The sequence below is a fragment of the Miscanthus floridulus genome, chromosome 1 (genome assembly GCF_019320115.1).
Source record: "Miscanthus floridulus cultivar M001 chromosome 1, ASM1932011v1, whole genome shotgun sequence".
Classification (NCBI taxonomy): Eukaryota; Viridiplantae; Streptophyta; class Magnoliopsida; order Poales; family Poaceae; genus Miscanthus; species Miscanthus floridulus.
In genome coordinates this window covers 141,599,130-141,614,189 of record NC_089580.1, presented here as the reverse complement: position 1 = coordinate 141,614,189, position 15,060 = coordinate 141,599,130, and the positions used below count along the sequence as shown (strand labels likewise).

The 15,060-nt window shown below is 49.4% G+C and overlaps 2 protein-coding genes and 1 pseudogene across 2 annotated transcripts; 1 reads left to right on the top strand and 2 right to left on the bottom strand.

Annotated features, from left to right (window-relative positions):
• Positions 1-1,423: 1,423 nt before the first annotated feature.
• Positions 1,424-1,804, bottom strand: LOC136464396 (uncharacterized). Its single transcript, XM_066463352.1, has one exon. It carries the CDS (start codon positions 1,802-1,804, stop codon positions 1,424-1,426), a length of 381 nt encoding a protein of 126 aa, XP_066319449.1.
• Positions 1,805-6,958: 5,154 nt separating this feature from the next.
• LOC136464385 (uncharacterized) lies at positions 6,959-8,003 on the top strand. The gene is made up of 2 exons (XM_066463344.1): positions 6,959-7,249; positions 7,692-8,003. The coding sequence occupies exons 1-2, from the start codon at positions 6,959-6,961 to the stop codon at positions 8,001-8,003; spliced, it is 603 nt and encodes a 200-aa protein (XP_066319441.1).
• A 955-nt stretch (positions 8,004-8,958) lies between these two features.
• On the bottom strand, positions 8,959-14,296 carry LOC136464374 (protein FAR1-RELATED SEQUENCE 5-like; annotated as a pseudogene).
• Positions 14,297-15,060: the final 764 nt, after the last annotated feature.

The following is a 15,060-nucleotide window of genomic DNA, read 5'->3' as shown; positions in this document are numbered from 1 at the left end:
TCCGACTTTTTTTGTCGTTAAGGTCGTAAAAGCTCAGAGTGCGGATAAGCCAATTCTGATCACGCTAGTGAGCAAAGACACCACAGCCGTTGGGGCATAGGTTTCCTGTAGTCCGACCAGTTATACTTAGAGCTTGTTCCCGCAAACCTTGCTCCTAGGTCTTAATATAAAAAGAGAGGCAGGCACAGAGAATGTTTGCTGGATAAATGTGCTCATATCGGCCCCCGAGTGAGGCCCGACCCTTTACCGTTGCTGGGGTCAGATGTCACGAAAGATCAATGAGTTTGATAACAAAACTGATAAGAGAAAGTGTGCATTTATTAAGGGTAAAAACGACATAGCTGCTCGATGTTCACGAAGATCTCGCCGTCGATGGTCTTCAACTTATAGGTGCCTGGCCAGAGCACCTCCGCGGCGACGTATGATCCCTCCCATGGTGGGGAGAGCTTGTGGCAGTCCTTGTTGCTCTGGACGAGGTGGAGAACTAGGTCTCCGACATTGAAGGAATGACCCCACACTCGACGACTGTGGTATCATCGTAACGCCTACTAGTACTTGGTCGAGCGAAGAAGGGCAACATCGTGCGCTTCGTCCAGCTAGTCCATGGCGTCCTTGAGAGACGCCTCGGCTCCTTGTTCATCGCATGCCCTGACCCTTGGTGCTCCATAGTCGAGGTTGGTTGGGAAGATGGCTTCAGAACCATAGACCATGAAGAATGGCGTGTAGCCGGTGGCCCGGCTGGGGGTCGTCCTTAGACTCCAGAGCACCACGGGAAGCTCGGTGACGCATCGAGCGCCAAACTTGTTCAACCGGTTGAAGATCTTAGGCTTGAGGCTCTATAGGACCATGCCATTTGCGCGTTCAACCTGCCCGTTCGTTCGGGGGTGTGCTATGGAAGCCTAGTCGACGCGGATGTGATATTCATCGCAGAATTAGAGGAACTTCTTTTTGGTGAACTGCGTGCCATTGTCTGTGATGATGGAGTTTGAGACTCCGAAGCGATGGACAATGTCGAGGAAGAACAGCACGACCTACTCAGACTTGATCACAGAGATCGGTCGAGCTTCTATACACTTTGTAAACTTATCTATGATGACAAGCAAGTGGGTGTAGCCTCCGGGTTCTTTTTTTGAGAGGTCCAACCAGATTGAGCCCCTAGACCACAAATGGCCAGGTGATGGGGATCGTCTAGAGTGCTTGGGCCGGTAGGTGGGTTTGTCGAGCGTAGTACTAGCACCCTTCATAGGTGCATACAATCTGCTTGACGTCGGTTACCGTGCTAGGCCTGTAGAAGCCCTGTCGGAACATGTTTCTGACTAGGGTTCCCCTGTTTGATGGGGATGCAGCGCTGTAGGATCTCAGTGTGACTTTGCTTGTAGAGTTCTCTCTCCACAAGAACAAAGGACTTGGCGTGACGTGCAAGCTATCGAGCCTCTATCTTGTCTGTCGGTAGTGCATCACGGAGGAAGTAGTCGAGGTAGGGCGTCCTCCAATTAACCAGAGGGTCAGGCTCTATCGCTGGGTCCTCTTCAAGCTCCATGACTTCGGGACCGGATGGAGCTGACGATTGGTCAGCCCCTAAGCCTAGAATGGGTGGACCATCACTGGCTTGTTCTGACCCCTCGTAACGAACTGATGGCTTGTGTTGGTCGTTAGCAAAGACACCCATTAGCACCGGCTCCCGGTAGGACGCCGCCTTTGCCAGCGCATCAGCCACCTCGTTGAGGCACCTTAGGATGTGGTTGAGCTCAGGGCCATCAAACTTGTCCTCTAGCTGGCGGACTTCTCGGTAGTATGCAGCCATCTTGGCGTCATGGCAGCTTGACTCCTTCATGACTTGGTCGACGACCAGCTAGGAGTCGCCCTAGACGTCGAGGCATTGGATGCCCAACTCAATGGTGATGTGCAGGCCATTGATGAGCACCTCATATTCGGCCACATTGTTGGAGGAGGGGAAATGGAGGTGAACCATGTACCTCATGCATACCCTATGGGGCGACATGAAGACTAGCCCCATGTCGGCGCCTTTCTTCATCAGCGATCCATCGAAGTACATCGTCTAGTACTCTTGGTCGACGACCATTGGTGGCATTTGGACCTCGGTCCACTCTACCACAAAATCAACCAATACCAGGGATTGGATGGCCGTCCAGGAGGTATACACAATGCCCTGACCCATCAGCTCGAGTGCCCACTTCACGATTCTCAACGTGGCATCCTAGTTTTGGATGACCTCGCCGAGGTGGAAGGATATCACGACTGTTACCAGATGTGACTTGAAGTAGTGGCATAGCTTCCTTTTGGCGATGAGGATGGCGTACAGGAGCTTCTAGATTTGGGGGTAGCGGGTCTTAGAGTCGGATAGGACCTCGCTAATGAAGTACATAGGGTGCTGTACTTTAAGGGCGTGGCCCTCTTCTTCTCGCTCCACTACTAGGGTGGCACTAACCACCTACGTGGTGGACGCAATGTAGAGCAGAAGGGGTTCTCCATTGTTAGGAGGAACCAGGATCGGAGTCTTCGTTAGAAGCTACTTGACCATATCAAGTGCCTCCTGGGTCTCGGACGTCCATTCGAAGTGGTCGGCCTTCTTCAGAAGTCAATAAAGGGGGAGACCTCATTTGTCGAGGCGTGAGATGAAGCGGCTGAGCATGGTGAGGCACCCTATAACTCGTTGTACCCCCTTCATATTCTGAATTGGGCCCATCCTCGTGATGGCTGAGATCTTCTCTTGGTTGGCTTCGATGCCACGCTCGAAGACGATGAAACCATGCAACATGCCCCTTGGGACCCCAAAAGCATACTTCTTGGGATTGAGTTTGATGCCATTTGCTCAGAGTTTTGTGAAGGTTTGCTCAAGATCGGCTACAAGGTGGTCAGCCTATTTGGACTTGACCATGATGTCGTCAACATAGGCCTCAATGGTTCGCCTGATGAGGTCCCTGAAACACTTGAGCATACAATGCTGGTATGTAGCCCCAGCGTTCTTCAGATCGAACAACATTGTGACGTAGCAGAATGAACCAAAGGGGGTGATGAAAGATGTCACGAGCTGGTCGGACTCTTTCATCGCGATTTGATGGTACCCAGAGTACGTATCAAGGAAGCAGAGGGTTTCGCACCCTGAGGTAGAGTCGACTATTTGGTCTATGCGCGGCAAAGGAAACAGATCCTTTGGGCATGCTTTGTTGAGACCCATGTAGTCAACACACATCCTCCATTTCCTACTCTTCTTTTGTACAAGAACGAGATTGGCTAACCACTCTGGGTGGTACACTTCCTTGATGAATCTGGCCACCAAAAGTTTTGCGATCTCCTCGCCGATGGTTCTGTGTTTCCCCTCGTCGAAGTGGCGTAGGCGCTATTTCACCGGCTTGGAGCCTAGGCAAATCTTCAAGGCATGCTCAGTGACTTCCCTTGGAATGTCTAGCATGTCTGAGGGTTTCCACGCAAAGATGTCTTTGTTGGCGCGGAGGAAGTCGACGAGTGTGCTTTCCTATTTAGAGGAAAGCATGGTGCTAATGTGCACCACCTTGCCCTCGGGGCTGCTGGGATCTTGAGGACCTCCTTGGAGCCCTCCGCTGGCTCGAAAGACTCGATCGACCTCTTGGGGTCGGGCGCTTCTTCGGTGACCTCCTTCCTGATGGCCACGAGCTCTCCGAAGGCAACGATTGCCACGGCGTGATCGCAGCACTCGACCTCGCACTTGTAGGCACACTAGAAGGAGGTGATGACCTTGCTGGGCCCAGCATCTTCAACTTGAGGTAGGTGTAGTTGGGGACGGCCATGAACTCGTGTAGCATGGTTGTCCCAGGATGGTGTGGTAAGTTCCGTGGAACCCAACCACTTCGAAGGTGAGGGTCTCCATCCTGTAGTTGGATGGACACCCAAAGGTGATGGGCAGATCGATCTACCCAAGCAGAATGGCCTGCTTTCTAGGCACGATGCCATAGAAAGGTGCTTCGGTTGGCCGGATGCGCGCTCGGTCGATGCCCATAGTGTCGAGTGTCTCGGCATACATGATGTTGAGGCCGTTGCCTCCATCCATCAGTACCTTGGTGAGTCGCTTTGTGCCGACGATCGGGTAGACCACGAGCGGGTACCTCCCCGATTACGGGACACCCAGGTGATCGGTCTGATTGAAGGTTATGGTGGACTCTGACCACTAGAGGAAGGTAGGCGTGGTCGGTTCGGTCGTATAGACCTCATGGCGCACGACCTTCTAGCGGCGCTTGGAGTCATAGGCCGCCAACCCTCCAAAGATCATGAGGCAGCCATCCGGCGTCAGAAAGTCGTCGTCCGTGGTTGGGTTGGGGTCCTTCCCGTGCTCCTCTTTGTTGGAGCCTCCGAACAAGAACCGCTTCATGAGGCCGCAGTCCTTGTACAGATGCTTGACGGGGAAGGCATGGTTCAGGCATGGCCCCTCGAGTAGTTTTTCGAAGTGGTTCGGAGTGCCCTCCGTGGGCTTCCGACCACCCCTACGGTTAGCGGCGGCCACGAGCGAGCCCTCACACCGCTGCTTGTTCTTCTTCTTGGCGGGACGATTGGAGGCGCCTTCGTTGGCGTCCTCGTCCCACCTCGCCTTGCCCTTAAGGCGGTCGAAGATCGCTCCGACTGCTTCTTTGCCCGAGGCATGGCTAGTGGCGATGTTGAGGAGTTCCTTGGTGGTTCACGGGCCCTTGCGTCCTAGCTTGTGAACCAGGAACTCGCAGGTGGTCCTAGACAGGAAAGCTCCTATAACGTCGGCGTCGGCGACATTAGGTAGCTCGTTGCATTGCCGGGAGAAGCGCCGGATGTACCCGCGGAGGGTTTCTTCGGCCTTCTGTCAGCAGTTCTTGAGGTCTCATGGGTTCCCAGGGCGCTTGTATGTGCCCTAGAAGTTTTCCATGAAGATCTCCTTCAGGTCCACCCAACTTTGGATTCTGTTGGATGGAAGGTGTTCCAACCATGTTTGTGCTGAATCGGCCAAGAACAATGGAAGGTTGCGGATAATGAAATCGTCATTATTCGCACCACCGGCTTAGCAGGCAGGTCGATAATCCTCGAGACATAGTCTGGGGTTTGTTTCCCCAGAGTACTTCAGGATGTTGGTTGGTGGTCGATACCATGACGGGAAGGCAGTATTGAGGATGTGTCAGCCGAAGGCCTGAGGCCCCAGCAGGCCGGGGCTCGGGCTTCGGTCCTCACCGCTGTCGTAGCGTCCGCCACGACAAGGGTGATAGCCGTGGCTAGCTCCCTCTCTTGGGTCGTCGTAGGTACGCCTGCGGGCGTCGAGGGTGTCGCGTGCGTCACGGTTGCGGCTGAGACGCTGATGCACCGGGACCGCGGTGCGCTGCCTACCGCCTTGTGGTGCCTAATGGACTGACGCGTCCCTGTCGGGACGCTCTGAGGGCATGCACTGGCTGGCGTCGAGCTCGCATCGCCGAGACAACGAGCTCTCGGCCTGCTGCGTCGTCGCACGCTCGAGCAGCGTGCGAATCTCGCGGTGGGCCCGATGATCCTTGGGCGTCGCGGCCTCTAGAAGACCATGGAGCAAGGCCGCCGCAGCGGCGATGTTCTGGCTCGCCCGGGCGAAGTGAGGGAGGGCTTCATTGTCCGCGATGATCATCCGGTTCACGTTGCGGGCCATGGCGCGTGCGCGCCCACCGTCTCCGTGGCGCTCGATCTCCCGATAGAGCTCCGCGCGTTCTTGCTCGAGCTGGAGTCGCGCTTCATCGAGCTCTTGGTGTCGGGCTTTCAGCTGCTCCACCCGCATGTGAGGTGGGTCCGCTGTCTCCCCCTCGGCCTCGTCGTCGAGGTCCTTCGTTAACATGGTTGATAAGTAGTAGAACCACTGTAATTTGAACTGTACCACCTGCATCAATATATTCTTCAGCGCCCTTTTTCCTTTTATTAATTCCTTTTTTAACCCGCTTATTTACATTCCTTTATTGTTAAGCTTTCAATGATCTTGAAGATAAACGTTGTTAACTTAATTTAGTGGATTCAATGTTTCAATTTTCTTGGCCTGTACGTGTTATATCTATCATGAGTATTTCTTCACAATATCGATTTATTCAGCCACCTCAATGACACATGCCACACTTTTCAATGCCTGCTGATGCTACCCTGTTAGATTTTTTTAATCTCTGTTGATGTTACACCTATGATGGTAACCGAGACCGAAAATGTTAGTCTATCATCTGCTATTGCAACCTTACCAATGAATATGTCAAGCAGGTTATGATGTGCTTGATTCTGCAATAACAAACGGGATAAGGCTCATGCCTTTTCCATTAAGAAACAAGAGGAAAAAGTCATCGATTTATTCAACCACCTGAATGGCACATGCCACACTTATCAATTTCTGCTGATGCTTCACTGTTAGATTTTTTTAATCTATGTTAGATTTTTTAATCTATGTAGATGTTACACCTTTAATTCTCACCCACAGTGAATATGTTAATCTGTCATCTCCAATTGCAATCTTATCTATTATTATGGCAAGCAGGTTTTGAGGTGCTTGATTCTGCAATAACAAATGGGATAAGGCTCATGTCGTTTCCATTAAGAAACAAGAGGAAAAAGTTATGTACCATGGCCGCTGGACAATGCTCGAAGAATACACAGGATGCTGCTCCATGTCAGAGGGCTAGCTGTTCCAACTATTCTGAAGCTTTGTCATCCAGTCAAAGTTGCTCAACGCTTGACTATACAACTACCGGTGATCACGTGCAAAGGTCGTTCAACTCAGTTCTATCAAGTGTCGACGATATGCCACATTATCTAAATGTTAATCTTCGTGTTGCCACGGCGATGTCTCAGTTCTACTCACTTCTTAGGAAACTGAAGCCATGTAGAGGGTTTGATCTGAATGCTTCTGCCTGTGATGAAACATATCCATCACAATCTGCGCTGCTGCCGGCGGTGAGGATAGGAGAAGGCTGCAGGCGCTGAGCGGGAGGATGGCGGTGGGTGTATGGCTACTCCCAAGCGTGTGCACAGCTCCGCCACCCAACCGCGGAATGCGAGGGGACAGTTCGCGTCCACCGAAAGGGGTGGTTCAGCTCGGGTCTCTGCCTCTGCTGTTGGATCTACTAAGTCCCGCCGGACGCCCGTGGTAGTCGAACAGGTTGAGGAGGATGTCAAGCCCAACCTGAAATCTCTTGTCCGTCAAACTCGCAGCATGTCTCGGGGCGCCGGGTTGAGCACGAAGCCCTCCCAATCTAGCTCCAGAGGCGGTACAAGCAACAACAGCAACAAGAAGCAGGTAATCGCTAGTGAGACCCTCATCTCGCTTACTGTTTTCTAAATCATGCCCCTTATCTGTGTCCATTAGTTTCAGATTTCCAGTTAGCAACTTCTAAGTTTGCTTGTATGTTAATCTTTAGAATTCAAGTACCGTACCTTCCATTCGGTTTCCAGGTTTACTCGCTAAATTGTTTCTTTAGGCTTCTGTGAAGTACATCGACAGCTACGCTTACGAATTGCGCATGGAATTGCTTCCCAGTAAACTACTTTGCACACATCGGATGCATATGAATGCCGAAACATGGAATCAATTTCTGCAATAGTTATGTTTATTGCACGGCAGACCTCTAATTATTCAGAGCACGTCATATTAAAGTTGGTCATATATTTATTATTTACCATCATCATGTGTTATTAGTACTCATGAACTAACTGCACTATTCTTTGTATGTTCCCTTAAGGAGATCAATACCAACCAAGGTGAGTACTATGATGACTCTGATGTCAACAGTGTAGATGATGCCATGTCTGAAGGCGAGCATCGTTATGATGGGTACGAATCACTTGAAGAGGAGGAGCAGCAGATGATGGTTGAACTCCGGGAGAAGTTCGACATCACAGAAAAGAAAATATGCAGGGACATTGATGATGATCCAGAGAAGTCGAAGCAGAATCTGAAGAAGAATCTGAATCGGCTCTATAATAGCATTGTCTGCGTGAGGCTCATGCCGAAGTATGTCAAGAAGGAGGCATCGAAGAAGAAGAAACGCTGAATCGTCTGGACAACTCCACTCAGCAAGTCTATGATCTGGCAGTGTTTTGGCTCATGTTCTATCTCTCTATCTCAAGTTGGTTATCTATGTGTCAGCTCATATCCTAGTTCAGGTCTTACTGTTTAACATAAATCTTTAACAAGTTTATCGCAGAACTCTCAATGTAATGGTCCTTCTAATTCCGCACTTGCAGCTATGTTCATGGCGTTAACTAGTCATGGTTATAATCATGTAGCACTGTCTATTTCTCTGTGGTCCAGTATGTCGGTTTAATTACAATTGTTTATTGCTTTTTTGGTTTCTGCTCTCTTCCCCCCCCCCCCCCCCCCCCCCCCCCCCCCCTCTTTTCACAAGTTCAAATGTTTTGCTGGTACAAATGCATGCTTGGGTGCATGCTTCAATCTCCTTTCCACCCCAGTACTCTATTATATCATTTGTCCTGTGCCCATTTCTTCTGCTTGAAATTTAATCAACAAACCCAGGCAGCATTGGTACATTTGCCATACCAGGAACCTGTGGGACCTGTTGGTTCATTCAGCATATGCCTTTGCAGTTCTTTGATATGTCCACAAAGATGCAATTCCTAAGGACTATTATAATCTCACGCCATACTTCATCGTTGACTAAACCTAGGTTTTTTCTTGTCAGACTCCTACATTTGACAAATTAACATTGCACGATACAAACTAGCCGCATAGGAGTTTCGTCAGAAACCTTCTATAATTCAGCAACTACCATAGATCCACATAAATTTGAATTATGCAACTAGAAAGACATAGCAGAATCGGTTGTTTCCAATGACTCTCAACCCTAGGTTGCACTTCCCCGCCACATGCTGCTCTAACTAGGCAAAGTCACTATCAACTATGTAACCTGCATTAAATCAGTCAACCTTCTCGTTTTTGATGGCCTCTTCCCCTCTGCGCTTGTATCTTCTTTTGCGATATTTTCGTCTTCATTCCTTCTGTTTTCCTTTTCTAGCTTGTAGTGTCAACCTTCTCGTTTTTGATGGCCTCTTCCCCTCTGCGCTTGTATCTTCTTTTGCGATATTTTCGTCTTCATTCCTTCTGTTTTCCTTTTCTAGCTTGTAGTGTTTGTTCCAAGATTTCAGCGACGTGTCTCTAGGCCTGCCTGCTCTTTTTGCCCTCGGAGGGCATGCGATTGTCAACTCATGAGACGGGGCACAAACATTAGATGTCTCATCATTAGCAGCTGAATTGATCGTTTCGATGGAAGCTTGCCTGACTGGTACGATGCTCTCCATTGCACGCAGAGCATCGCTATATGCTTCGTCATTGATCGGCCCTTTAGTTCGTGACAGCTCCAGTTCTTTCATTACAAGGACTCGCCTCTTCAGTTCATCACTCTGTGCTGTTATTTGTTCCATTACTGAACATCCCGACCCAGCAATGATATCTGGACCTGCTTCTTTAGTCCACCTCTGATGTATACTTCCCTTTGGTATCTCCGTCCTGTCTAAATGCACCAGCACCTACACAGAAATAACTCATCAAACAAAACAGAGCTACTTCTATATTTTCGCTTATTGTTCATGACTCACTTACAGTACTGCAAATCACCAGGAGGAATGTACATAGCATAATATCATTGACTTGCACACCTTACCTTTTAAGCTGTGCCTGCATGGTAGTCCAGCATGCTCCTAGAGGCCGCAGCTGCACTTGATATTCTCAAATTCCTGTCAAAATGACATTGTACTGCCTAGCTTCTTCAGCACCGAGTTCATTCGTGTGTACCACTGTAAATCTCTGACCATTCACTGACTTATCCACTATTGTGTAAGCACCTGATTCATATAGCTCATTGTAGAATCTTTCATGCATTTCTCTTGTGTAAATAGCTTCTGCATGTCTTTCAATTGGTACACCCACTCTCCTTCTTCTAGACATCTGCATTGAACAAGTACGCGTGCCTTGTTAATGTCTTCTGAATTCATCCTAGATATGTAATCACAGCACACGCAAGACAACGCAACAGTTTGTATTACTCCAACGTTTCACATAAATCTTATTGGTATATAACAACCCCTGTAAAGTCCAATGTTTTCAAGGCGGTAAGGCGAGGCGTGGCGAGTGACTACCGCCTTACGCTTAGGCGAGTAAGGCGTAAGGCGAGGCGACGCCTTACCAACTAAAGGAAATTTTAAAACAGCAGCTCAGAGCAGTATATAGATTTTTTTGAGCAAACTCGGAGCAGTATATAGATGATAAAGAAAAAAGGAAAGGAAAAAAAGAAAAAGAAAGGAGTAAGAAGCCCAGCCCACGTGCACCAAGCAGCCCATGTGGCCCTCACCCTAGTAGCCCTAGCGTGTCTTCATCTCTCTCGGTCTCTCCTGCACTGCGCCGCCGCCGCAGCTTCCGCCTCCGCCCATCTCTCTGTCTCTTCCCTCCCGTTCCCTCCGCCTCCGCCCACCTCTCTCTCTCTCTCTCTCTCTCTCTCTCTCTCTCTCTCTCTCTCTCTCTCTCTCTCGATAGTGGAAGAGGAACAGAGGAGGCGGGGAAACAGCAGCCTGTCGCGCGGATGGGGAAGAGGGTAGGGGGAGGCAGAGCGGCTCGTGTCCTGCTCGATGGAGGACCAGAGGAGGCGGCGGGGAAACAGCAGCCCGCCGGCGGCTGCTCCTCGCGCGGATGGGGAAGAGGGGAGGGGGAGGAGGAGCCTATTCTTGAGGCGGAGGCTCGCCGGCAGCAGCTTCTCCCGGCGGCGCGGGCGAACGCGTTCACGCGGGCGAGCAGGTAGGTCCGTCTTCCCCGCGAGCGCTCCTCTCTCTGCTCTCTGATTTCTCCCGCGCTCCTCTCTCCACGCGCGCCTAATCTCTGCGCGCGGGACTGCTCTTTTCCCCCATCCTTTCTCCCGCGCTCCCGCGTTTTCCCGCCGCGAGCATCCCGTATGGCGCCCGCCTTGCTCGATCTGGGAAGAATCGGACGCCAAAGCGACGTTTTCCAGACGCCACAGGCCTAAGGCGGACGCCATACGAATTTGAGGCGAGTCGTCTGCCAAATCGTCTGGCCTGGAGCGCCTTGGCGATTAGGCGACGCCAAAGCGACGCCTTAAAAACATTGGTAAAGTCTATCATTGGAATAGTATTCACCGCCTAATAATTGTAATATATAGCATGTATTATTCTTCACAATAATAGTTCATAGTTTGCAGTACTACTAATTTCATGTGCAATTACACAATCAAATCATATCAGCGGAGGTGATTCTTGGATCTTACCCATGCCAACCTGGCATTACCTGTTTAGTTAAGTGGATCTCCCTTTCTTCCTCTTGGTTACGGTCGAACTGGAAATCCCTGAACTTTGATATGAATATATGCATTGGTGCTGATCGTTGAATGAACCTCTTCAGCATGTGGTTCGCACTCTCGCTCCGTTGAGTGCTAGTCATACCTGCACAGAAGATGTCCATGAAGTACGGTTTTGCCCACAAACCTCTCATCTTGTATGCGCGATTCATGAAATTGTTTCCCTCGAGCTTGTATTCCTTTACTAGTTCCTGCCATTTCTTCTCAAATGCACTTGGCGATATCTCATCGGTTATAAGCCTGTTGAACTTTTTTCTTGAATGCACTCTTCTTTGAGTATGGTGTTCCTATTTTCTTCTTAGCCTTTCTAAGCACATGACATCTGCACCACCGGTGCCGTGTTCCCTTCAGCGTTGTCTTTATTGCAGCCGCCATCCCCTGGCATTGATCTGGGTTACAAGCACGATTAGTTAGTGAACAAAATCTGTTAGTTTGTCATAATTGTAATGCAGTTATTACTAAATTTGGTACACGTATGTAAGCAGATTTTATTGCATTGGCATGTCACATGAGAATAACTACGACTACCATAGAATCTTATGATAAAAAAAAACCGAACACTCATATACGTGCATCCACAAACTGACCTGTCAGTATAGTTTGAGGCTGTTTTCCGCCCATAATTTCAGTGAAGTTTCTGAAGGTCCACTCGAAGTCTTCTGTTCTTTCATGATTTAGCAGCACGCCGCCGAATATTAACGTTTGGTAGTGGTTGTTAACTCCAACAAATATTCCAAACGGCAGGTTGTACAAGTTTGTTCTGTATGTAGTGTCAAAAGTAACCACATCCCCAAAGTGCTTGTAATCCCATTGATTTTTCCCAGTGCACCCTATCATCGACTCAATCCTCCCTTCATCATCCATCTTGAATCTGACTTCCAAATCAGGGTCCTCTTCCTTCATCTTTCCCAGGAGCTCCATAGTTTTTCTTCATATCGTCCTGTATATCTTCTTGCGCCATTCTTGCACAGAGGTTCTTTACCGATTGCTTTCTGATTGGCACTACACTTTCTGCAGACAGCACACCAATTATGCTGCATACACGTCCTAATGCAACATTGTTTCTCCTCAATCTCTTTATGAATTCCTTAGTCATTGGGTCTATATATCCATGAGATCCCCACTGTTTCTTCTCCCCACATGTCACTGAAAGTGCATGGTTGTGTTCTGAAATAATTCTACTCACTATCCATGAATGGTTCTCAGTTCGATGGAGTCGCAGCATTGCTTTGCAGCCTGATCTTGCCGAAGGTGCTCTTGGGTTCTTGCAGAATCCCTGTAGACAACAACATAATTACTAACACATTGAACATTGCACTAGTTCAAATTAAAATCCCATTCGTATATGATTTCATACCTCACACGAGCACACTATATCCTTTCTCGTCGTGTAATTATTGCTGTTTGTCTTTGCTCGTGATTCCCTGATTCCGAATCCGACCTCCCAAGAATATAGGTTGTAGAACTCCTTTGCCTCTTCATATGAGCTAAATGTTGTTCCTTCGTATGGCTAGAACATAGGCTCACCCTCCCTGTCCTTAGCCGTTGATATTGCTTGTGTAATCGCGCTGTTTAGCTGTTGGCGCCAAGCACGCGTCCGGACCTTCTTTCCCCCTTGTCCTGCAAAACATTTTTCGACACAAATCGATCGCGAATCCTTTAACTCTGGCGATCATGGGCAATGGCGGATTCAAAACACAGCAGTCTTACCTTTTCTAGTAGCGTTGGATTTTGTAGATCGCTGTCATACGATCCGCATCCAGTCGAATTAGATGCAGTCTCCAGGGCTCCAGTGATTGCCTGCCTCCCCTCATGAACTGAACTCGCCACATTGCCTCCCTCGACCCTTTCAATCTCCCGCAACCCTTCCTCGGAACCAAGCTATCTGGTTCCATCGATGGATGATGTTGCACTGCTGTATTTCCTACCTCCATATCAAATCCTATAATTTCATCGAAGCCAACTCCTCTCTTGTTTTTGAATCTGAAATGCTCCTTACACTGCAAGCTAGCTTCTTTCAGCCTTCCTTCCAGCCGACGGCTCCGTTTGTAATAGGTCGTTATAAATGCACCTGCACCTAAGTTGTTACGGTATCGTTTTCTTCATTATGGACACGCCTCCTGTCCGTGAACGTTAGTAATCCCATCTCTTTTACTTTCCGTTCTTTCGTCCGAGCCGTTCGTTCAGGGGGACACATGAGCCCCGAGGCACCCACTTCGCGTTGTGGGCGGGGTACCCCTCCTACGGGGAACAACGGAAGTGCTCAGCACCTCCGACGTCGTCTCGGAAATCAGGACACTTTTGACCCTGCAATGGCCGCCGTCCTGCCCACCGGTCAACGTGGAGTTCTGGTGCCGTCCCAATCAAGACGGTGGCGGATGTGCCAGTTTCACAGGTGGCGCATTGAGACTTCACACCTGTATTGGGGAACGCCGCAGCTACGCCCAAATCACCATCGTCGTCCATGACGAAGATGATCATGGCCACTCTCACGGAGGTTTCCTCCACATCTCCGACCTGGAGCAACGAGGTTCAGACAGAGAGAAGCTAGCCAAGTGCCTGGATCGGGTGCACGTGCGTGTGCGCGTTCGCTTGAGCTATTTTTCAGCCTTGGAATAACGTTTTCCTCTTGTAATATTTCAGCATAAGCATCAGCATAAGCGAACTGGTCACAATGTCCTGCGTGACACCATCCATGCCTTTTACATCAAGGCACTTGCCATAATGCCCCAGGGAATTTCAAACGGCCACTTCCTTCGCTCTCTTCTTATGGCTGGACATTGTTACGGACACTTTGACCCTGTGACCAACATCATTCTCAACACCTTGTGGTACAGTGTCGCCTTCCCGTTCCCAAATTCTGGTGAAGAAGACCAGTTACCAGAGGGCATCCTTAACACTAGAATCATGGCTCGTCTGGAGTCCCGCTCCCTTAATGGCCTTGTTACCATTGCACGTTCCGCCATGCTCTCGGACCATCAAGCCTTGGAGCTCCTTAACTCTTGCGACTGCAACATCACTAGCTGCTCCGATCGCATCATCATTCATGAGGATACCTTTCTTCATGCGGCCAAGGCTGCCAAGCACCCCTAGTATGCTGCGTTTGGATATCATTCTTTGGGCGCTTTGAGTGTGCGAGGCATCTGCTTTTCCTGCTGGGAGAGCGGCGAGATGGTGGCAGGATTTCTTATGCTTGTTGGCTAGAGGCATGCAGGCAACTCGGAACAAATCTCACATTATCCTCTAATGAAGTGCCAGCAGAAAAGCCCTACTTGTCCATGCGTGCCTCGATCGCGGTGTCAAGAAATCAGACGGCCTCCAAGGACAAGCTGATCTTTGTTCGTGCCAAGCTGGATGAATTGCTATACAAATACCGCTACCAGCATCCTTGGGCAATGATCTTCCTACTCTATCCAGAAATCTCTTCTATGTAGTTTTGTGCATGCTCTGCCTTTCCACATGTTCTATCCAATTTTCTTGTGGCCATTGCCCTGTCTTTGGTTAGTGCTTAGTGGTGATTAGTTCTTACTGGTTAATGGTTGCTCGTTTGTAGTGTACTACTGACTAACTGAATATGTTTCACTGGTTATTGGTTGCACGTTAGTGCTATGAGGACATACAGGGTAGCATACATATATATAGGGTAGCCTCTCTTACAGTGGCGGAGCGTGACTCAATATTAAGGGGGGGGGGGTAATTTAATGCTAAATACTACAGTATTACCTACTCC